General features: G+C 42.8%; 2 protein-coding genes across 3 annotated transcripts in view; one reads left to right on the top strand and one right to left on the bottom strand.

Annotated features, from left to right (window-relative positions):
• Positions 1-22910, top strand: part of LOC307201264 (angiogenin-3-like) — a 346417-nt gene that overhangs the window by 201013 nt on the left and 122494 nt on the right. The window lies entirely within an intron of this gene.
• Positions 9905-22910, bottom strand: part of LOC307201278 (ribonuclease pancreatic-like) — an 86679-nt gene continuing 73673 nt past the window's right edge. Inside the window, exon 2 of one of the 2 annotated variants that reach the window (XM_079950342.1) lies at positions 9905-10592. In XM_079950342.1, the coding sequence (XP_079806468.1) occupies positions 10145-10576 (432 nt within the window). In that variant the 5' untranslated portion in view covers positions 10577-10592 and the 3' untranslated portion in view covers positions 9905-10144. Of the gene's footprint in view, positions 10596-22910 lie in introns of both variants that reach the window. The other variant, XM_079950341.1, reaches the window with a different exon arrangement.

Genomic DNA, 22910 nt, shown 5'->3' with positions numbered 1-22910 from the left:
ATTATGGCCAAGCCTGCATGGAGTTTGGCCTCACCATCAGCCTGATGTAGACCAACGTCCTGGGACAGGATATCACCAGCACTCCATCCATCAACATTAGTGACCACACACTTCAGGTGGTAGATGATTTTCCTTCTACTTGGGCTCCGCCTGGCAGAGATTGTTCCTAACAACGCATTTTGGAGCACAACAGTCCCTTTTCAAGAGCTTTAAACACTGGCAGATTCCTTACTCAGAAAGACCTTGTTCGAACACTGAGCTCCAAATTAGCTACAAACTAGCTCTGGATCAGGGACGCAGGTGGCGCTGTGGGTTAAAGCCTCAGCGCCTAGGGCTTGCCGATCGAAAGGTCAGCGGTTCGAATCCCTGCGGCGGGGTGCGCTCCCGCTGCTCGGTCCCAGCGCCTGCCAACCTAGCAGTTCGAAAGCACCTCCGGGTGCAAGTAGATAAATAGGGGCCGCTTACCAGCGGGAAGGTAAACGGCGTTTCCGTGTGCGGCTCTGGCTCTGGCTCTGGCTCTGGCCAGAGCAGCAATGTCACGCTGGCCACGTGACCCGGAAGTGTCTCCGGACAGCGCTGGCCCCTGGCCTCTTAAGTGAGATGGGCGCACAACACCAGAGTCTGTCAAGACTGGCCCGTACGGGCAGGGGTACCTTTACCTTTACTAGCTCTGGATCAACAAATGTGAACAAAGTAACAAAGATAGTATTTCATCAGTGAGTACCAGAGCTTGCCTCCTCACACTTCTCCTTTGTAGCCATCTCTGTTTTCCTGGATGTCCTGATCTTCTCATAAAAGATGATGATGATGGATGATGATCAAAACAAAGAAATGGTCACACCCACCTGCTTGAACTTGGGATTCCATGCAATGGCACTTCCATCCACTGTGAACTCTTTTCCTGGGGGGGCCTGAGGGTCCACCCTCCCCACTCGGACTCTCTGGAAGGACTCATTGGGATATGTGACCAAGTTGAGGAGATCATAGCCACCTGCCTGCTGCCCCTTCTCATCCAAAGAGATTTCTTCCCCAGCACTGTTGTTGAAGTGGATGTTCTTCAGGAAGGAGTGAAGCTAGATTGCAAGAGGAAAAAAGACACAGACCTTGTAGGCTAATACACTCTCTCTTTTCCCTTTGACAAGTGGACCTTTGGCTTTTTACTACCATTCATCGGTATTTTATAGGACACTGAAAGCTGCCTTACAGTGAGTGAAATCATTGCCCTAAATAGCTCAGTCACTGATTGTTATTGGCTCTATAGGGTTTCAAAGTCTTTCCCAGCATGATCTTGAGATGCTGGGGGTTGAACATGGGACTTTTTGAATGAAAGCAGATGCTCTGCCATTGAGCTGTAAGACTTTCCAGTTTCAATATTAAGAGACATGACTTGGTATGTTTTTAACTTAGCATAGATACCAGGTACTTACTACATTTTATCATATATAAGGTAAAGGTACCCCTGCCCGTACGGGCCAGTCTTGACAGACTCTGGGGTTGTGCGCCCATCTCACTTAAGAGGCCAGGGGCCAGCACTGTCCGGAGACACTTCCGGGTCACGTGGCCAGCGTGACATTGCTGCTCTGGCGAGCCAGAGCCGCACACGGAAACGCCGTTTACCTTCCCGCTGGTAAGCGGTCCCTATTTATCTACTTGCACCCGGGGGTGCTTTCGAACTGCTAGGTTGGCAGGCGCTGGGACCGAGCAGCGGGAGCGCACCCCGCCGCGGGGATTCGAACCGCCGACCTTTCGATCGGCAAGCCCTAGGCGCTGAGGCTTTTACCCACAGCGCCACCCGCGTCCCTTTTTATCATATATACTGGGTACTTAAAAAAAAAAAACCTCCCCATTACCATATGAAACTGCCTTGTGCTGAGTCAAACCATTGTTCTCTGTAGCCCAGAACTGTCTACTCTGAATTGCCATAGTTCTATACGGCATAAATCTGTGGTTTCAACCCATTTCTAATACCAGAGGACACTCCTGCCCCTTGCGCATCCCCAAGTAGGAGAATCCTGGGATGGATTAAAGAGCTTTGAATGTGCAGCATGCAAAGCAAGTGGTCTTTAACTGAGATCAAGTCCCTCCCAATGATAGAGCTCACCAGGGAAACCCCCCAAGGCCTCTCCTCCATGCCAGGGCTCAGCTGTGCACCATATGAATCAGTAATAATAACTCTTGTGCTTCTAACATAGGAGAGATTAGCTGACAGTACCTGCCAGGGCTGAACTTTTGGCTGTGTCCGTCTCTCACCCAGTACTTTCTGTTTGGTTCTTGAGGAATACATGCTATGGAGAGCATGTGCTACTGCATGGACGGCATTGTAGATGGTGTAGCTCTGGCTGGACATTTCCATTTCAAACACGGGTCCAGTGAGTTTCTCCAGCTTCTCCCTCCCAGTGCAGGGTTCATGAGTTGTGTCAATTAGATTGTGATCTGGGAATAAACAGAGAAATGCACAGGCCCAGAATTGCTGGATGAAATAAAGATTTGGTTGCCATGGATTTATGGTCTGTAGAAAGTCCTGAAACCCTGGAACTGGATTTGAATGGAGTGTAAATGACAAGGTGCCATTGAAGGATATGGAAGGGAATTTGCCTCCAAACAGCACTGCAGTGAAATCCCATTGAGCTGTTGTAATCCACACCCTCTCCACTGGGTACATAGAGAAAACCTCACAGGAGACTAAAACCAGCCTCAAAGCCTCTAGAGACTGACTGTCTCCATAGACAAGAATCACATTCATTTCCCTCCTTGTGAGAGCAAACATGATGGGATTCAGTTTTTTTAGAAGTAGCTCCTTAGGTAAAAAAAATGTCACTAGTGGGATCACCAGTGTCCAAGAAATACAAAGATTATTCTGGGAAAGCCTTGGTCTGAGAGTACGAAGGAAGGTTTCTCCACTGTCATCATCTGAAACAAGGAGGCCAATCCAGTTCCACCCAAACTTCCTGAGTAGCCAAACAATGCCATCATACTGAGCTTCTTCATTGGGGACCATTTGGAAGAAGGAAGGGAAGCTCCTTTGGTCATTCAGCCCTGGATCCAAGGAGCCATAGCTGAGCTAAAGGGAAAGGAATTATATTTTTAAGAATCCGAAGACCATCTATTTCTTCAAAGAAAGAATACTTCTCTATTTTGGTGGTTAACTACCTGCTCTTACTTTTCTAAGTATACAGCCCTGGTGTTATTAAGTCTCAGGCCAAGAGAAGTTTCTAAGCAGGAAGCTGGATGCTCCTATGATTACATGATTTGTGGCATGGCCAGGTTTGGAAGAACCAGAGCTTGGATTATGGGTTTATTTCCCCCCCCCCCCCCGCTGAAATCCCAATGGTAATTTAGATGGCAGTGTAGGCAACACATTGCTAGGAGGCTTTAACACAGTGACAGTACCCATATCAAGTCTAATGTAAGTGTGGAAAACATAATGTAATGGGATTGAGAGCTAACCTGGATGCTTTTTGGGGTTTTCTGTGTATGTCTGCCCTTGTGGTTGTATCTATGTATCTACACACATACCTGTGGAATTTTGTAGGTGTTTAATATATTGGCCATCTGAAGGGAGTTTTGGGAGGTGAGCCCTCCAACCACGGCAATTAATTTATCTTCACCATTACAGTGGTAATTGGGGGGATTTCGTTGTCCCATGAAAAGAAGAGCAAGAGTGTTCCAACAAGTTTGCGAAGGATTAAAAGCATTCTCATAAAATGTCGATCCCAGTGTGATGTTGGATAAGAATTTGGCATTCTTGTTGATCTCTTGCATGGCAAAGACGAAGGCAAGAACATGCTGGTAGTTTTTCGGGATCACACTGCAACGAGACAAAGAATGACTGCAAACATGACAGAAGAGAATCTGTGTTGAAGTTTTCATTTTGATTCATGCATGTCTTTCACTTGGATGTTTCAGCCTACACAACAAGAACATTTTATTCAAACTAATGATACTACAGCAGTCTCCTAAGATATTATGATTAGATGTTCAGTATGTAAATGGTAGATTCAAGGAGATCCATTGTTGTGCTCTGGATGATGATGATGATGATAATAAATAATAATAATAATAATAATAATAATAATAATAATAATAATTTATGATTTATACCCTGCCCATCTCGCTGAGTCACCCCAGCCACTCTGAGCAGCTCCCAATCAAGTATTAAAAACAATACAGCGTTAAATATTAAAAACTTCCCAGAACAGGGCTGCCTTCAGATGTCTTTTAAAGATAGGATAGCCACTTATTTCCTTCACATCTGAAGGGAGGGCGTTCCACAGGGTGAGCGCCACCACCGAGAAGGCCTTCTGTCTGGTTCTGTGTAACCTTACTTCACGCAATGAGGGAACCGCCAGAAGGCCCTCGGCGCTGGACCTCAGTGTCCGGGCTGAACGATGGGGGTGGAGACGCTCCTTCAGGTATACAGGACCGAGGCCGTTTAGGGCTTTAAAGGTCAGCACCAACACTTTGAATTGTGCTCGGAAACGAACTGAATGAATTGTTGAGGTTGAATATTGGAAACCCAGAAACAAAAAGCAGTTAACCTGCCAAGTTCAGTCAGACTCTAATTCTTTCCCCACTTAACTAGGTTCAAAATCACCAACACAGTGGGATTTAATACTGAGTAAATCACTGCATGTTCCCAACACTACCTATGCCTCTTTCTTATACGTAATGTTCATGCCTACCTCTTATTCTGCTGCTTTGTCCACCACCTCCCTTCCATTTCTGAACCATGAAGTATTCATGGGAATGTGTTCTCAATTCAACCTGGGATACAACTCTTTAGTATACCAGTGTGCTTTAACACACAATGTCTTTTTAGCAGCCCTTGAATCTAAGCCTTATAGATATGCTTTCCTTTTTTAAAAAACCAAAAAACTACTTGGGAAGCAAAACCTTCCTCCTCTTCTTTTATTCAATGGGATTCGCTTCCCATATAATCGTCCGTGGGATTATAGGGTGTGATCAAACAACCTTCCTTTGGAAATTGCTTATTCCCATGTAAACATGTGTTAAGGAAAGCTCTCCTTGATCCCAAATATTTGAGAGGAAGCATCCCATTGGGCTCTGTGGAACTGCCTTTCACACAAATCCGATTTAAGTTGCAATATGGCTGCAGCCACTTACCTGGGAATAAACACCACTAAGCTCAGTGGTGATTACTTCGAGTAGGTATGCATAGATTTGCCCTGTCAGGCTAAAAGCTGATGCATGTTTGGCGTGTGGAGCAAAGCCCATGGAACTGAACAAGGCTTCCTTGCAAGAAAATTTTAGCATAGGAATGGGTTGCAACATCTATGGGTTGAAGTAGCTTGAAAACTTCAGCTGGGTTGTGGATGGGGCTCATATGGGCAAAAAGCAGGGGCAATCTAGTAGCCACACTTAAGCACTTTGGAATCCCCATGGATTTCTACAGGATTATGGCCCTGTTCCCACTGAACACAATGAAGGAACTTGTTTTCAAGTTAATGTGTCCCTACTGCTGGGCTTTGCGCTCTGAGGGAAAAGGAGGGAATTGCAGTTTATCAGACTCAAAATGAAAAGATTTTTTGGGTATCATCTAAAAGAATATCAAGTTCCAGGGAAAAGCGTCAGCGGAAGAAGATTGGAAGAAATTTAAAGAATATTTACAGAAATACTGTAAAATTAATGAATGTTAGAATGATGTTGGATAGAAATTAAGCGGTTTCCAGCTGTTATGCTTAAGAGATATGAAAAAAAAAAGCTAGAAATAAGTAATAACTAATGGTGAGGATTTGCTGAACTAACATCTTGAATTGGAATACAAGAAAGGAAGGTATGAGGAGGTCTGGAAAATATGTTAAAAGAAAATAAGTAATGAAAACTTTATTTGTTTTTTAACTATTTTTGTATTTTTGTATTTTTTCTGTTTTGTTTTGTGTTGTTTTTTGAAAACTTTAATAAATATTCTTTTTTAAAAAGAGAATATCAAGTTGTAGGTAGTTCCACTTCCATGTAGCAATACAGAAACACCACAATTAACTGCAGGGGGGGAGTAGAATAGCATTTCAAGCAAGTCCAAATTTGTATTGTAGGACTATGAATATGTACTTCTTAATTCTTTTCACAAGAATGAATATCCTACCTGAAAGACACTCTGAAGAATATTGTTTACCTTGTGGTGTAGAGGGATTTGATTAAGTTGCTTATGGTGCCTTAGACTGATGATGTTTATTTTTGCTAACTCAAGTGGTGGGACAAAAATCTGAATGTGCCCTGTGAAGGCTGACAGGAAAACCAAGACAGAAGCCGATGCAGCTGTGTATTTCATCAAGTCATGAGTAATCAGTGGACCCAACAGAAAATTGTCCAATAAATAAGAAACTACTTAAAAAGGTAAAGATAAAGGAACCCTGACAGTTAAGTCCAGTTGTGAACGACTCTGGGGTTGCAGCGCTCATCACACTTTACTGGCTGAGGGAGCTGGCGTTTGTCTGCAGACAGTTTTCCCGGGTCATGTGGCCAGCATGACTAAGCCGCTTCTGGTTAAACCAGAGCAGTGCACGGAAACACCGTTTATCTTCCTGCTGGAGTGGTACCTATTTATCTACTTGAACTTTGACATACTTTTGAACTGCTAGGTTGGCAGGAGCTGGGACTGAGCAACGGGACCAACCTTCTGATTGGCAAGCCCTAGGCTCAGTGGTTTAGACCACAGTGCCACCCATGTCCCTAACTACTTAATGAGAACTACTTACTAAGTAACTACTTACTGAGCAGATAATGAAGAGGATTGTGGGTACTCCATAAATTTCTGCATTCTGAAGTTTGCTAGGGTAATGGATATGAATTCACCGATGATCATGTCTGCTGGAGGACCATATGAATTGGTTTGAATTGTTTCTCTCAATCTGCAAGAGCTCAAACTCTTGCTAGAAGAATAATGCATCAGCAACAGCAGGAAAAGCAGGTGACGCACTAACCATTCTTGGGCTGAACTGGAAGCCATCATGTTTACCTATAGTCACTAACAGCATTTCAGTCTTGGCTGAAGTTATAAGGAAACTTGGATAGATGGAGGCATGTACCTGCCTCAAATCTACCTCCCTAACTGAATTTATGTAAGTTGATAGTACAGGCGCCTATATAGACTACAACACAGGACCATCACATTTGGAAAGGGCTGTTTCTGTGGCTTATATTGTGCCTGGCATCTGATTTGCCATGGGACATTTAAAAGTAGTGATGCTGATCAATAATTATAAAAATTACAGGGTGAGATATTTGTTTTGCTAAGGTCCTCAAGTCTCAGAACAAGCAAAGTTCTTATGCCAATGAGATTTCTGCTATAGCCCAAGATCTTCTCCCTTGTGAAGCAGTGCCTTGGACAGTGGGCATATCTTTCTGAATGGAGACAATTTGACACAAGTGCAGGGTAAAAAAGAGGCTTGTTTTCTGTGAACCGCCCTGAGACCTCTGGGTATAGGGTGGTATATAAACTCAATAAATAAAAATAATAAAATAATGTACATATCCCTTCTTCTGATTCAGATCATTCGCCCTTCTATCCAATTACTGTCTACTCTGAATAGCATTTATGCTCCATGGCACACCAAAGGGGTCTTTCTCCCATGCAACTTGAGCTTTATTAACTTCAGGTGTTAGTACAGTCATACTTCGAGTTACAAATGCCTCAGGTTACAAATGCTTCAGGTTACAAACTCTGCTACCCTGGAAGAGTTACCTCAAGTTGAGAACTTTTCCCTATTATGAGAACAGAAATAATGTGCCAGCAGCACAGAAGCAGCAAGAGGCCCCATTAGCGAAAGCACGCCTCTAGTTAAGAACAGTTTCAGGTTAAGAACGGACCTCCCGGATGAATTAAGTTCATAATTAGAGGTACCACTGTAATTAAACTTTGTCCTTAAGTATCTGAAGCTGAGAGTGGTTGGGGCAAGTCAGTCAGATGGGCGTCATATAAATAATAAATTATTATTATTGTGCGCTCTGCTACTGAGCAATATCCCTTCATTGTAACCTGGATGGTTAAACACTCTGTCATAACAGCAGACCAGATATCTCTTCTCTTCTTCTGCTTCCCTCAGATGCTATCCCACATGCGATTTTTGTCTGTCCCCACAGAAGCCTAGGGATCTTTTGCATTAGGTCACCTGATATTATTGGATGGCAACTCCCATCATCTCTGGCTGCTGCCAATTCTTGCTGGGGATGAGGGGCATTGTATTCCAACAACTTCTGGGGACAAACAGTGAAGAACAATGATCTATTCCATGAATACTACTGTCCTGGGAAATTCTACTTGTTTTCATTTCAGGATACTAAACCTGAGCCATTGGTATGATGTACAATGCCTTCAGAGCTATTGGGACAGAACATGGTCACTGCAGATGGTGGATTTGAATGTCACTAGGGTTGGTGAACAGAAGACACACAGATCTAATATAGTAGATTTAATTTTTAAGCAAATTCTTAAATTTGTTGCAACCAGATTTTTAGAATCACCAAGTTAGGTAATGGTCCATTAAGGAAACACAGGGAGAGGCTCTGAACTCTTGGGTAGTTAGAAAGACAAATATAGTGATGAGTGTTGAGAAATTGGACCGGGATTCTTTCTTCAAAAAGCTGAACTGTGTTCTTTTATCTTCCTGCATACAAATCAGTATTTCACTTTTAAAAATCCAAACTTAGTTCACAGAGCTCTTGGAGAGCATGACATATAAGACCCAAATCAAGAATAAACTCACATGCTGTTATTTTCCTTAAAAGACACCCATAAAGACAGTGATCCATTTTGCTGCTTCTGCTGGGAGGGCATTCCACAGGGCAGGCACCACTGCAAAGAATGCTTTCTGCCTGGTTCCCTGTAACTTCACTTTGCAGTGAGGGAACTGCCAGAAGGCCTTCAGAGATGGACCTCAGTGTCCACGGTGAATGATGCAGGTGGAGACACTCCTTCCGGTATGCAGGTCTTGAAACCCTCCAATAGTGTTGAATTGTCTTCTTCTAGAATTGCCTAAAGCTGTTGATCTTTGAATTTGCATTCCCCTGTTCCCAAAGGCTCATTATTTGTTGTGAATTTGGAAACATTTGATTTGAGGAGAGATATGTGCCTGAGAATGTTCAATAGTTTTATATTAACTTTGTAGGCAGGGAATAGCCACGATAAGCACTGTATCTTCCCTTCCCACATATTATTCTGAGACCTACACAGGCTGCACTGGAAGTTATAGACAGCTTTTTCTAGGGGAAGGGTTCTGGTCTAAAACTTATGTTCCCCCCTCTTTTGGAGTAGCACATTTACCACACTAAGCTCCCCTTGAAAAAGAGGAGAGATGGTCTCTCCCATTATGGAGGTGTGTGGGCAACCATGTGAGGGCATTTTGCCCTATAGGGGGAAGTGGAGACCAGGATATTTAAGCTTCTTCCACCCCACACTCTCCCCTCTTTTCTTTGAGACACCCATCCTCCCACCCTTTGTAGTGTGAGCCTTTTTAGGGGGACTGAGTAAGAACCTATTTTTGGAGGGGTGACACTAATTGGCCCATGCATTCTCCTTTTTGTCTCTTTCAAACTCTTGGGTGTTATCTGTGTTCAGGTAGAATATTGCAAGCCTTGTGCATTACTCCCAACAGGAACATGAGCCAATTTCCTGATGAAAACCACCCCCCAACCCCCAACCCAAGCTGTGTTTTACAGAACAAAAAACTTTTTTAAAAAAAGAATATCTGATCACAGACAGTGTCTATTATGTTCATAATTTTGAATATTCCGGTTCTTGTGGGGGGAAAAGTGTTTTGTTATGCAGGAGTTCGTTAAAGATTTGCCTAATTCACTCTGAAAAGAACATGCTCCTCTGATGTCCTGCTTTCACTCGTAAAGAGCTTCTGAGCTCTTCATAGGTAGAACGTAGGCACAGAGACACACATTTTGCTTTTGATAGAATGAACTTTATTGAGAGAATAGCCATTGAGAGAAAGCCACAGAATGCGTAGTTAGAAGCCTGGCGTCATTGCCCTTAGAGCCACAGCTCCCAGGGTCCCCTGAAAAGGGCAAATGACTGTTAAACTGGGGAAATTCAATGATGTGGTTGCGTTGCAGGGAGAAATGGCCAAAGAAGCTTTCTGGCTTCAATGGGCAGAGCGTGGCTTGCGTGGTTTTCTGCCTATCACAGCACCTTCTCCAGGTGAACGGGCTTCTTGTTTTCGCAGGTCACACGAACGCGTTTGGAGGTCTCTGTGCCTTTGTATTTGCAGTCCTTAGGAGGTTTACCATCGGTGTAGCTGCAGTCAATCATGGCGAAGTTCTGGTTGCTGTCATAGAATTTACCTTGCCATTGCTTCCCACCATTGCCGCAGACCTGTAGGACAGACTCCGTGTAATGGTTGATGAAAGTATTCCTCGGTTTGCATCTACTTGGGTTCAGATTCCTCTTCACCATCATGAGGTTGCAGTAGGCACTGGGGTTGGAGGCTCGGGTCTGGGGATAATCAATGTGCTTGTTTTGAAAAGCTTCCCAAGATTGCCCTTCGCAGGACTGTACCAGGAGGATGCTGAGAAGGACGGCCAGACGAACCAGCAGGCAGCTAGAGACCAGCATGGTGGTGTCTAAGACTCTTCTGGGAGGAAAAAGAAGAGAAAGAAAAGGGGGAAACATTAAGGAGATGCCTATTTCTTAAGGCATCTTATACACCTTACAGGGAATACACCTATATAGGACATTTCCTTATAGGAAATGTGGTGATGGAATATGGAGCATTTGTTGGAACCCCAACTCCAGCTTACCCAGGTGCAGTTCTGTTGAAGTGATGGATTCCTCTTTCTACAACTCTGTCTCCCAAGTTGGCTGCCTTAATTCTTATATGGAGCTTAGTCAGGTCAGAGACAGGGGAAAGGAGGAAGGAATTTCAGCTTTTTAGACATATATAGAGTACAGATGAAGAAAGAAAGGATGTACCGTATTTTTCGCCCCATAGGGTGCACCGCCCTATAGGACGCACCTAGGTTTCTTTTTTTGGGGGGAAATAAAGAAAAAAAATTATTCCCCCCCCAGGCACGGGGCTAGGGCGGGGGAAGCCCGAGCTTCTGCCGACTCCAGCCCCCAGAACAGGCAGCTCTGGCAGCTTGCGGGGCTGGGGGAGGGGGAAGCAGGCAGGGAGGGCAGGCAGCTCTGCGCGACCCTCCGGAGGCTGGCACGGCTTCGCCTCTCAGCAAAAGCCTGTATTCGCCCCATAGGACGCACCCACATTTCCCCTTCATTTTTGGAGGGGGGAAAGTGCATCCTATAGGGCGAAAAATACGGTATTTCAAATTCTCATAAAAACACATGATTTGGTTGCATGAATGTATTTGTGTGGAAGGTGATAGGAAAATAAATATTCTAAATATAATAAAAAGACTTAACTCAAAGAACAAGTCTAGAATCAAAGAACAGGTCTACCATCTGGGGATACTGTAAAACCAAATCCAGGAGGGGCACTTCCTTCACCACTTTCTATTTTGAAACTGAAAGATCCCAGTGAAGTGGGGTGCTGAGTCTGCTCCAAGGGCACACCCTCACTTCAGGTAGTGCAAAGTTAGCCTGCAACAAGACTGGCCTGCATCCTTCAGAAATGGAGAGACTACCGTGGAATCTTTCCCAGAATCCTCTACCACATGCAAGACTGAGTCATAGCAGATGAGTCAATGTGGCAAGAATTCCATAAAACTGAAACTGTGGAAATCACGTGCGTTATTCATTTTTTTAAAATTGGGGGTTGGTGAGGTCTAGATTTTAGAAGAAAATGGGAAATGACTGAGGGGAGCTAAACATTTCCCCCCCTCTTTGCCGCCTCATGCTATTTAACTTCCCCCTCCGTGGTTCAACTGGAATATAAGTAACTGTGGTGATGGAGGGTGGGGAGCTTAAACTGGGGAGTGTTCTACCTCTTCTTCTACTACTACACCCATGCCCTTGCTTTCTTCTCCACAACTTCTCAACTCACAAACCCACATAGTATATGTATACTCACGTACCTGTGAAAACTGAAGGGGGCTTTGCTGGAAGAAGGATGTGGACAGATATGTGGGTAAAGGGTATAATGCTAGTGAGAGCCCCCAAAACAAAATATAAATCAGTAGCCGTAGCATCAGAAGTGAGTTTGTGATTGCCTCCAACTTACCCAAGTTTTGTCCTGTGAGGTGATGGATATTGCTTTCTGAAGGGTCAAGTTTGTGTCTGAAGCTGCTGCCTCAATTCTTATATAGATCTTGGTGAGGTTGGGGGTTGGGGCCGGGAAGGGGGAAGGATGAAAGTTCAGTCACTGGCCATATGTTGAGTAGATAGTGATAGGCTAAATATGTTTCAATTTCCCTGGAATTCCCTTCAGTGTGGACTTAATTTACATATTGAGTAGATATTGATAGGATAAATACGTTTCAATTTCCCTGGAATTCCCTCCAGGACTTAATTTATGGTTATGACCACTATACAGTTATGTTTCTGACAATGGGTTGCAAAGCAAATACCCTAAATAAAAATAAGCACACATAATTAATATCAGATAATGCATCTGCCTTCTGGAGCTTAGTCCATATCTAGGCGGAGTACTTTGTTCGATATGTTTGATATTAAAATGAAAGGGGAACAGAGTGCACATTTTGCTCAAGGGCACAGACTCACTTTGCATTGTTGATACCCAACAAGAATGGCCAGCTTCCTTCAAAATGGAGTGTTTACACTGGAACATTTCCCAGAATCCTCTGCTACATGAAGGGATTCTATGACAGGCAAATCCGCATGGCAAAGAAGCCACAACTGTGAAAATAGCTTATGTAAATTCAAGCTAGGTATATATACATATCTACATTTAAAAATGGAGCTTGGTGAGGTCCATTTTCCCCCATGAAAATAAAAGATGCTGAAGGGGGAACTGAGATTTCAATTTCTTTGCTGTCCATGCTCTTTTGCTTTAGGTTTTCCCCTCCCTGGTTCAATTCCAGGATTTCCAGGCTTGTTTTTTAGATATGCTATAAGCCTTCCAGAGTGACTGGGATGTTGTTATGATTGTGATTGTGATTATTATGGCTGGGAGAAAAGCTAAACAGGGGTGAGGGTGGGTTTCAGCTCCCATCACCCCCCATTCAGTTGACTCAGCTACTAGAGGATTGTGTAGATAGTCCCTGATATCGGATACTAAAACTTTGTGACCGCTGTATTTTTAACACACACACCCCACACGTCTTTTGCATATAAAGATGGAGAAGATCTCCACAGCCACCATGTATTTCCCTTTGGTGCTCAGATAAGTGGGGACAAAGGACAGCCAAACACTGCAGAAGACCAGCATGCTGAAGGTAATCAGCTTGGCTTCATTGAAAGTATCAGGCAACTTCCTGGCAAAGAAAGCCACAGAAAAGCTCACAATGGCCAAAAGACCCATGTAGCCAAGAATAAGGTGGAACATGATGTCGGAGCCTTCATTGCACTGCACTATGATTTGCTCATCCTGGGAGTGCAGGTCAAACTCTGGGAATGGGGGAGAGGATGCCAGCCACCCAAGACAGATGCCAGCTTGAATGAGAGAGCAGAAGGTGATAAGGGATCCTGCCAGCCTCTTCCCAAGCCATTTCCTCAGGCTGTTCCCAGGCTTGGTCACCATGAATGCCAAAACCACAGTGAGGGTTTTGGCTAACACACAAGCCACAGCAATGGAGAAGACGATGCCAAAGACGGTTTGCCTCAAGACACAGGTCACTTTTGTAGGCCTGCCAATGAATAAGAAGGAGCAGAGAAAGCAGAGAAGCAGAGAAGAGAGCAAGGTGCAGGTGATGCCCCAGTTGTTGGCTTTGACAATGGGAGTGTTCCAGTGCAGACCGAAGGTCCCCATCACAACAACTGTGATCAGAGAAAGCAGGAGAGCCAAGGAGGCCAGCATTGCCCCCAAGGGCTCCTCATAGGATAGGTAGCTTATTTTTTTTGGAATACATTGGTCCTGAAAGGCATTTGGGTAGAGATCATCTGGGCATTTCTCACACTGATCTGCATCTGAAAGTGAGAAGCATGCTTTCAGCATTTCTGGAAGCAATAATTATTAATATTATTGGTACTGTCTATTATGCTGTACGTGGAACATATTACTCAGCTGAAGCCTAATTTTTCAACTAAGTGGTGGTTCATCTCTGAACATCTCAGCTGTATTAATCAATCTATTCATATTTATTTGTCATGGTTGCAGTATACAGATTGATTTCAGTGGTTCCCCCTTAAACATGTCTATCTCTGCATCCAGGACCATGTTTTTGCATTTCTAAGCTTGTGGCTCAGTGTTTTTTACACTTTCCGTAATGGAACTTGGGAGTGCATGAAACAGCCAGGTAGCCTGTCATCAGGAAAATCTATATTTGACAAGAAATAACTGTTCCTAATGATTGAATCTGTGTGGATACAACAGAGGAGATAATTTACTATTTGTTAATAACAGAAGATGAAAATGTGTTGACTGCAGTTTCAATGGTGAGAAAAGGCAATCTATGGCATGCAATCTTAACCATTTCTACCCAGATGTATGTCATGCTGATTTCAATGGTGCTTATTCCCATGTGGATGTAATTTCACAGACGAGATGCCAGAATAGCTGTTCAAAAGGTAGGGGAGAGGAAAGGAGAATATGTGTCAATAACATAAACACATGTGCTTGGGATCCATGACAGAAAATAAGCAGACATAGTAAGACTGAAACGTGAATGTCTATGCTGGAGAGGAAGATGGGAATTCCAGTTGACTCGGGTTCCTTCACTTACCCTTCTGGGCTGAAATCCTCCCTTTAGGGCACTGAACACAGTCATAGCAACAGATTTGCTTTCCCTGCTGTGGAAACATACTCTGTCCAGGGTGGCAGCTCTCAACACAGGTGGAAATGGGCAGCATCTAGTGGTAATGACAAGCAAGGGATTTTGAATGGAATAAATCTTATTGTCGTCTATGTCTGCTTTGCAGCAGAATGGTCACAGGATTGAAATTAGAGAATGGCTGTCAAGCATTTGCTCCCTGGGCAAGCATCAGGCCCCCTGATAAAGATGCTTTGTGCTGTCACTTAACCATTTGGCCAGCCCAGCACATCTCTGAATGGCAAAGAGAGGCTAGTGCCAACCTTCTCCTTACCACCAAATGTACTTGAAGTTGCAGATTAATATATACAATGCAGGTAGGTGTTACTTACATTGCTAATACATCTGAGACAGATTTTAATCTATGATAAATACTGTTACAGACTGACAGCAGCACAAGAGAACATTCCTGATGCTCTAACTGTTTAGACTGCTCATAACTGCCATAGCTGTAGAAATTGACATAACTATTCCCTCTTAAAATGTACAGGGTTTTTTGTGGGGGCCAGAGTCTGTCAAGACTGGCCCGTACGGGCAGGGGTACCTTTACCTTTACCTATTGGGTTTTTTATTTTCATTATGCATTATGTATGTATTCATTATGTATTTTGTGGTTTTATACGTTGATCTTATTCTGGGAACCATCCTGAGACCTCTGGGTATAGGGCGGTGTATAAATTCAATCCATCCATCAACTACCTCAGGCCTATGACAGCACAGCGTTCAATAGCCTTCTGAGCATTAGCCCTTTCCTTAGCATGGATGCTTTCATCCCCAAAATAGGGTCTGACTATCACATGTGGTGGACCTGCATTATTTTAAGAGAATTTTGGAATAACATATATGATGAATTTAAGAAATTATTTAAACTTACAATCAAAAAAAAAAGGCCGGAGATTTTCCTATTAGGAATATTGCCAACAGAAATCAAGCAAAACACAAGACCACTGTTTATGTACGCAATCACGGCTGCAAGAATATTTGTAACCAGAAGTTGGAAATGTGAAACAACACCAACAATAACATATTGGCAAACACTCATGACAGAGTATTTCCAATAAGCAAAGCTGACCGGAAAAATCAGGGGAGCTTTAAATCAAAAAGTATACAGAGAATGGAAAATATTTAAGGAGGGGGGCCACTAGGTGGCGCATCGGAAGATGGCTGACAATAACATCTCTCCGACCCACACGAGGTAATTTGGAGGCTATGATGGGGGTTATTAGCCTCCTTAGCCCCCCCAGGATTGTGGGGGGGGGGACGGCCCTTGCCTGCTGTGCCCTATACCACCCCCGAATTTGTGGGGGTGGGGGGCACTAGGCACAAAGCCCTCCTGTGGGATTCCGGCACTCCTCGATGCCGTCTCTGATCCGCACCTCTAGTTGCAACAATCTTCAAAAGAAACAATTTGGACGAGATAAATTGCACATACTTCAAGGAAAAAGGGGGAGTAAAGACTGCGGACAGAAGAGATCTCTGATAACAAGACAAAAATAAAATATGAGAAGATACGTCAAGATACGGTATGACATGACTGAGGGGGGAGGGGAAAAAACACCTGCCTTTCCTTTTTTATGTGATTAAATAAACAAGAATCCCCTCCCCTAATGAGTCAGAAATTAAGGACTTAAGCTGTGGATTTAAGACTGTGTGGAGATAAACTTTCGAACCAAAGCAATGTTTCAAGACGAAGCTGGAAAGCTAAGAGTTTTGGAATGACGCAGTTAAAAATGCCGTCGCCGTTTTGAGAGGCACTGATGGAGCTCTTGGGTCTGGGAGGAGAAAGAGAGAAATCAACTTCTCGGTGGGACTTAAGAGTGACAGTGCCTAATTTATGATGGAAAGAGCGAAGAAGGAGATATATGGAAACCATCTGGACTTAGTTTAGAGGAACGGGAAATCCACACAGGATCATTATACTTGCTTATCTTGTTCATATAATTTCTCTTTTTCCTTTACGATCTCTGAACAAGATATGATGTGGAAACACCAAGATAAGACTGGATAGAATTATGAACTTTGTCTGGACTGATTGGGATTGATTTGAATATTAACGCAGTAATAAGAAGATGATCTGAATCCCCCTTTGGATCTTGAAGTATGGGTTCCCCCAACAAAACTTAAAAATTTGGCTTTGTAATTTGGAATTTATGTGATGTGATTTAATCTGATGTGATTGGCCAGTTAATAAAAATTATTTTTTAAAAAAGGAAAATATTTAAGGAATATATAAGACTATATTGTAAAAATGATACCATCATAGCAGAATTGAATGATATTTGTGTACAATAAATAAATGGACTAAACATCTTAGAGTAATATATGGAAAAAGATATAAAAAAACCTGTGCGACAAAATCAAGACAATAGAAAAAGTATGAGAACGATTGGAAGTCTTTTACAGAAAACTTTATTGGAAAAGACATGATGCTGTATAAAAATTGGTTCTTTTAATTGTGCTTTTTTCTTTTCTTGTTGCTTTTAAACCCCTTTTCACCCTTTCTGAGGTGATGAATCACTTTTTTCCTCCTTTTTTCTTATTTTTTCTTTTTTGTGCTTAATTTTGTTATACTTACCTTTACTGTATGATTGTATTTTAAATTAATAAAGATTTATTAAACAAAAACAAAAATAAAAATTATGGCCAAGCCTGCATGGAGTTTGGCCTCACCATCAGCCTGATGTAGACCAACGTCCTGGGACAGGATATCACCAGCACTCCATCCATCAACATTAGTGACCACACACTTCAGGTGGTAGATGATTTTCCTTCTACTTGGGCTCCGCCTGGCAGAGATTGTTCCTAACAACGCATTTTGGAGCACAACAGTCCCTTTTCAAGAGCTTTAAACACTGGCAGATTCCTTACTCAGAAAGACCTTGTTCGAACACTGAGCTCCAAATTAGCTACAAACTAGCTCTGGATCAGGGACGCAGGTGGCGCTGTGGGTTAAAGCCTCAGCGCCTAGGGCTTGCCGATCGAAAGGTCGGCGGTTCGAATCCCTGCGGCGGGGTGCGCTCCCGCTGCTCGGTCCCAGCGCCTGCCAACCTAGCAGTTCGAAAGCACCTCCGGGTGCAAGTAGATAAATAGGGGCCGCTTACCAGCGGGAAGGTAAACGGCGTTTCCGTGTGCGGCTCTGGCTCGCCAGAGCAGCGATGTCACGCTGGCCACGTGACCCGGAAGTGTCTCCGGACAGCGCTGGCCCCTGGCCTCTTAAGTGAGATGGGCGCACAACCCCAGAGTCTGTCAAGACTGGTGTTTAATATATTGGCCATCTGAAGGGTGTTTTGGGAGGTGAGCCCTCCAACGACGGCAATTAATTTATCTTCACCATTACAGTGGTAATTGGGGGGATTTCGTTGTCCCATGAAAAGAAGAGCAAGAGTGTTCCAACAAGTTTGCGAAGGATTAAAAGCATTCTCATAAAATGTTGATCCCAGTGTGATGTTGGATAAGAATTTGGCATTTTTGTTGATCTCTTGCATGGCAAAGACGAAGGCAAGAACATGCTGGTAGTTTTTCGGGAACACACTGCAACGAGACAAAGAATGACTGCAAACATGACAGAAGAGAATCTGTATTGAAGTTTTCATTTTGATTCATGCATGTCTTTCACTTGGATGTTTCAGCCTACACAACAAGAACATTTTATTCAAACTAATGATACTAAGATACTATTGATACTAAGATATTATTATATATAATGATACTAAGATATTATTATATATAATGATCCTAAGATATTATGATTAGATGTTCAGTATGTAAATGGTAGATTCAAGGAGATCCATTGTTGTGCTCTGGATGATGATGATGATGATAATAATAATAATAACAATAATAATAATAATAATAATAATAATAATAATTTATGATTTATACCCTGCCCATCTCGCTGAGTCACCCCAGCCACTCTGAGCAGCTCCCAATCAAGTATTAAAAACAATACAGCGTTAAATATTAAAAACTTCCCAGAACAGGGCTGCCTTCAGATGTCTTTTAAAGATAGGATAGCCACTTATTTCCTTCACATCTGAAGGGAGGGCGTTCCACAGGGTGAGCGCCACCACCGAGAAGGCCTTCTGTCTGGTTCTGTGTAACCTTACTTCACGCAATGAGGGAACCGCCAGAAGGCCCTCGGCGCTGGACCTCAGTGTCCGGGCTGAACGATGGGGGTGGAGACGCTCCTTCAGGTATACAGGACCGAGGCCGTTTAGGGCTTTAAAGGTCAGCACCAACATTTTGAATTGTGCTCGGAAACGAACAGTCAGACTCTAATTCTTTCCCCACTTAACTAGGTTCAAAATCACCAACACAGTGGGATTTAATACTGAGTAAATCACTGCATGTTCCCAACACTACCTATGCCTCTTTCTTATACGTAATGTTCATGCCTACCTCTTGTTCTGCTGCTTTGTCCACCACCTCCCTTCCATTTCTGAACCATGAAGTATTCATGGGAATGTGTTCTCAATTCAACCTGGGATACAACTCTTTAGTATACCAGTGTGCTTTAACACACAATGTCTTTTTAGCAGCCCTTGAATCTAAGCCTTATAGATATGCTTTCCTTTTTTAAAAAACCAAAAAACTACTTGGGAAGCAAAACCTTCCTCCTCTTCTTTTATTCAATGGGATTCGCTTCCCATATAATCGTCCGTGGGATTATAGGGTGTGATCAAACAACCTTCCATTGGAAATTGCTTATTCCCATGTAAACATGTGTTAAGGAAAGCTCTCCTTGATCCCAAATATTTGAGAGGAAGCATCCCATTGGGCTCTGTGGAACTGCCTTTCACACAAATCCGACTTAAGTTGCAATATGGCTGCAGCCACTTACCTGGGAATAAACACCACTAAGCTCAGTGGTGATTACTTCGAGTAGGTATGCATAGATTTGCCCTGTCAGGCTAAAAGCTGAAGCATGTTTGGCGTGTGGAGCAAAGCCCATGGAACTGAACAAGGCTTACTTGCAAGAAAATTTTAGCATAGGAATGGGTTGCAACATCTATGGGTTGAAGTAGCTTGAAAACTTCAGCTGGGTTGTGGATGGGGCTCACATGGGCAAAAAGCAGGGGCAATCTAGTAGCCACACTTAAGCACTTTGGAATCCCCATGGATTTCAACAGGATTCTGGCCCTGTACCCACTGAACACAATGAAGGGCCATGTTTTCAAGTTAATGTGTCCCTACTGCTGGGCTTTGCTCTTTGAGGGAAAAGGAGGGAATTGCAGTTTATCAGACTCAAAATGAAAAGATTTTTGGGTATCATCTAAAAGAATATCAAGTTCCAGGGAAAAGCGTCGGCGGAAGAAGATTGGAAGAAATTTAAAGAATATTTACAGAAATACTGTAAAATTAATGAATGTTAGAATTATGTTGGATAGAAATTAAGTGGTTTCCAGCTGTTATGCTTAAGAGATATGAAAAAAAAGAGCTAGAAATAAGTAATAACTAATGGTGAGGATTTGCTGAACTAACATCTTGAATTGGAATACAAGAAAGGAAGGTATGAGGAGGTCTGGAAAATATGTTAAAAGAAAATAAGTAATGAAAACTTTATTTGTTTTTTAACTATTTTTGTATTTTTGTTTTTTTTCTGTTTTGTTTTGTGTTGTTTTTTGAAAACTTTAATAAATATTCTTTTTTAAAAAAAGAATATCCAGTTGTAGGTAGTTCCACTTCCGTGTAGCAATACAGAAACACCACAATTAACTGCAGGGGGGGGAGTAGAATAGCATTTCAAGCAAGTCCAAATTTGTATTGTAGGACTATGAATATGTACTTCTTAATTCTTTTCACAAGAATGAATATCCTACCTGAAAGACACTCTGAAGAATATTGTTTACCTTGTGGTGTAGAGGGATTTGATTAAGTTGCTTATGGTGCCTTAGACTGATGATGTTTATTTTTGCTAACTCAAGTGGTGGGACAAAAATCTGAATGTGCCCTGTGAAGGCTGACAGGAAAACCAAGACAGAAGCCGATGCAGCTGTGTATTTCATCAAGTCATGAGTAATCAGTGGACCCAACAGAAAATTGTCCAATAAATAAGAAACTACTTAAAAAGTTAAAGATAAAGGAACCCTGACAGTTAAGTCCAGTTGTGAACGACTCTGGGGTTGCAGCGCTCATCACGCTTTACTGGCTGAGGGAGCTGGCGTTTGTCTGCAGACAGTTTTCCCGGGTCATGTGGCCAGCATGACTAAGCCGCTTCTGGTTAAACCAGAGCAGTGCACGGAAACACCGTTTATCTTCCTGCTGGAGTGGTACCTATTTATCTACTTGAACTTTGACATACTTTTGAACTGCTAGGTTGGCAGGAGCTGGGACTGAGCAACGGGACAAACCTTCTGATTGGCAAGCCCTAGGCTCAGTGGTTTAGACCACAGTGCCACCCATGTCCCTAACTACTTAATGAGAACTACTTACTAAGTAACTACTTACTGAGCAGATAATGAAGAGGATTGTGGGTACTCCATAAATTTCTGCATTCTGAAGTTTGCTAGGGTAATGGATATGAATTCACCGATGATCATGTCTGCTGGAGGACCATATGAATTGGTTTGAATTGTTTCTCTCAATCTGCAAGAGCTCAAACTCTTGCTAGAAGAATAATGCATCAGCAACAGCAGGAAAAGCAGGTGACGCACTAACCATTCTTGGGCTGAACTGGAAGCCATCATGTTTACCTATAGTCACTAACAGCATTTCAGTCTTGGCTGAAGTTATAAGGAAACTTGGATAGATGGAGGCATGTACCTGCCTCAAATCTACCTCCCTAACTGGATTCATGTAAGTTGATAGGACAGGCACCTATATAGACAACAACACAGGACCATCACATTTGGAAAGGGCTGTTTTTGTGGCTTATATTGTGCCTGGCATCTGATTTACCATGGGACATTTAAAAGTAGTGATGCTGATCAATAATTATAAAAATTACAGGGTGAGATATTTGTTTTGCTAAGGTCCTCAAGTCTCAGAACAAGCAAAGTTCTTATGCCAAATGAGATTTCTGCTGTAGCCCAAGATCTTCTCCCATGTGAAGCAGTGCCTTGGACAGTGGGCATAACTTTCTGAATGGAGAGAATTTGACACAAGTGCAGGGTAAAAAAGAGGCTTGTTTTCTGTGAACCGCCCTGAGACCTCTGGGTATATAGGGTGGTATATAAACTCAATAAATAAAAATAATAAAATAATGTACCTATCCCTTCTTCTGATTCAGACCATTCGCTCTTCTATCCAATTACTGTCTACTCTGAATAGCATTTATGCTCCATGGCACACCAAAGGGGTCTTTCTCCCATGCAACTTGAGCTTTATTAACTTCAGGTGTTAGTACAGTCATACTTTGAGTTACAAATGCCTCAGGTTACAAATGCTTCAGGTTACAAACTCTGCTACCCTGGAAGAGTTACCTCAAGTTGAGAACTTTTCCCTATTATGAGAACAGAAATAATGTGCCAGCAGCACAGAAGCAGCAAGAGGCCCCATTAGCGAAAGCACGCCTCTAGTTAAGAACAGTTTCAGGTTAAGAACGGACCTCCCGGATGAATTAAGTTCATAATTAGAGGTACCACTGTAATTAAACTTTGTCCTTAAGTATCTGAAGCTGAGAGTGGTTGGGGCAAGCCAGTCAGATGGGCGTCATATAAATAATAAATTATTATTATTGTGCGCTCTGCTACTGAGCAATATCCCTTCATTGTAACCTGGATGGTGAAACACTCCGTCATAACAGCAGACCAGATATCTCTTCTCTTCTTCTGCTTCCCTCAGATGCTATCCCACATGCGATTTTTGTCTGTCCCCACAGAAGCCTAGGGATCTTTTGCATTAGGTCTCCTGATATTATTGGATGGCAACTCCCATCATCTCTGGCTGCTGCCAATTCTTGCTGGGGATGAGGGGCATTGTATTCCAACAACTTCTGGGGCAAACAGTGAAGAACAATGATCTATTCCATGAATACTACTGTCCTGGGAAATTCTACTTGTTTTCATTTCAGGATACTAAACCTGAGCCAAAGGTATGATGTACAATGCCATCAGAGCTATTGGGAC

The sequence above is a fragment of the Podarcis cretensis genome (genome assembly GCF_951804945.1).
Source record: "Podarcis cretensis genome assembly, chromosome: 13".
In the NCBI taxonomy this organism is placed as follows: domain Eukaryota; kingdom Metazoa; phylum Chordata; class Lepidosauria; order Squamata; family Lacertidae; genus Podarcis; species Podarcis cretensis.
Note: the sequence above shows the minus strand (reverse complement) of the source record. Positions and strands in the feature narration are given on the sequence as shown.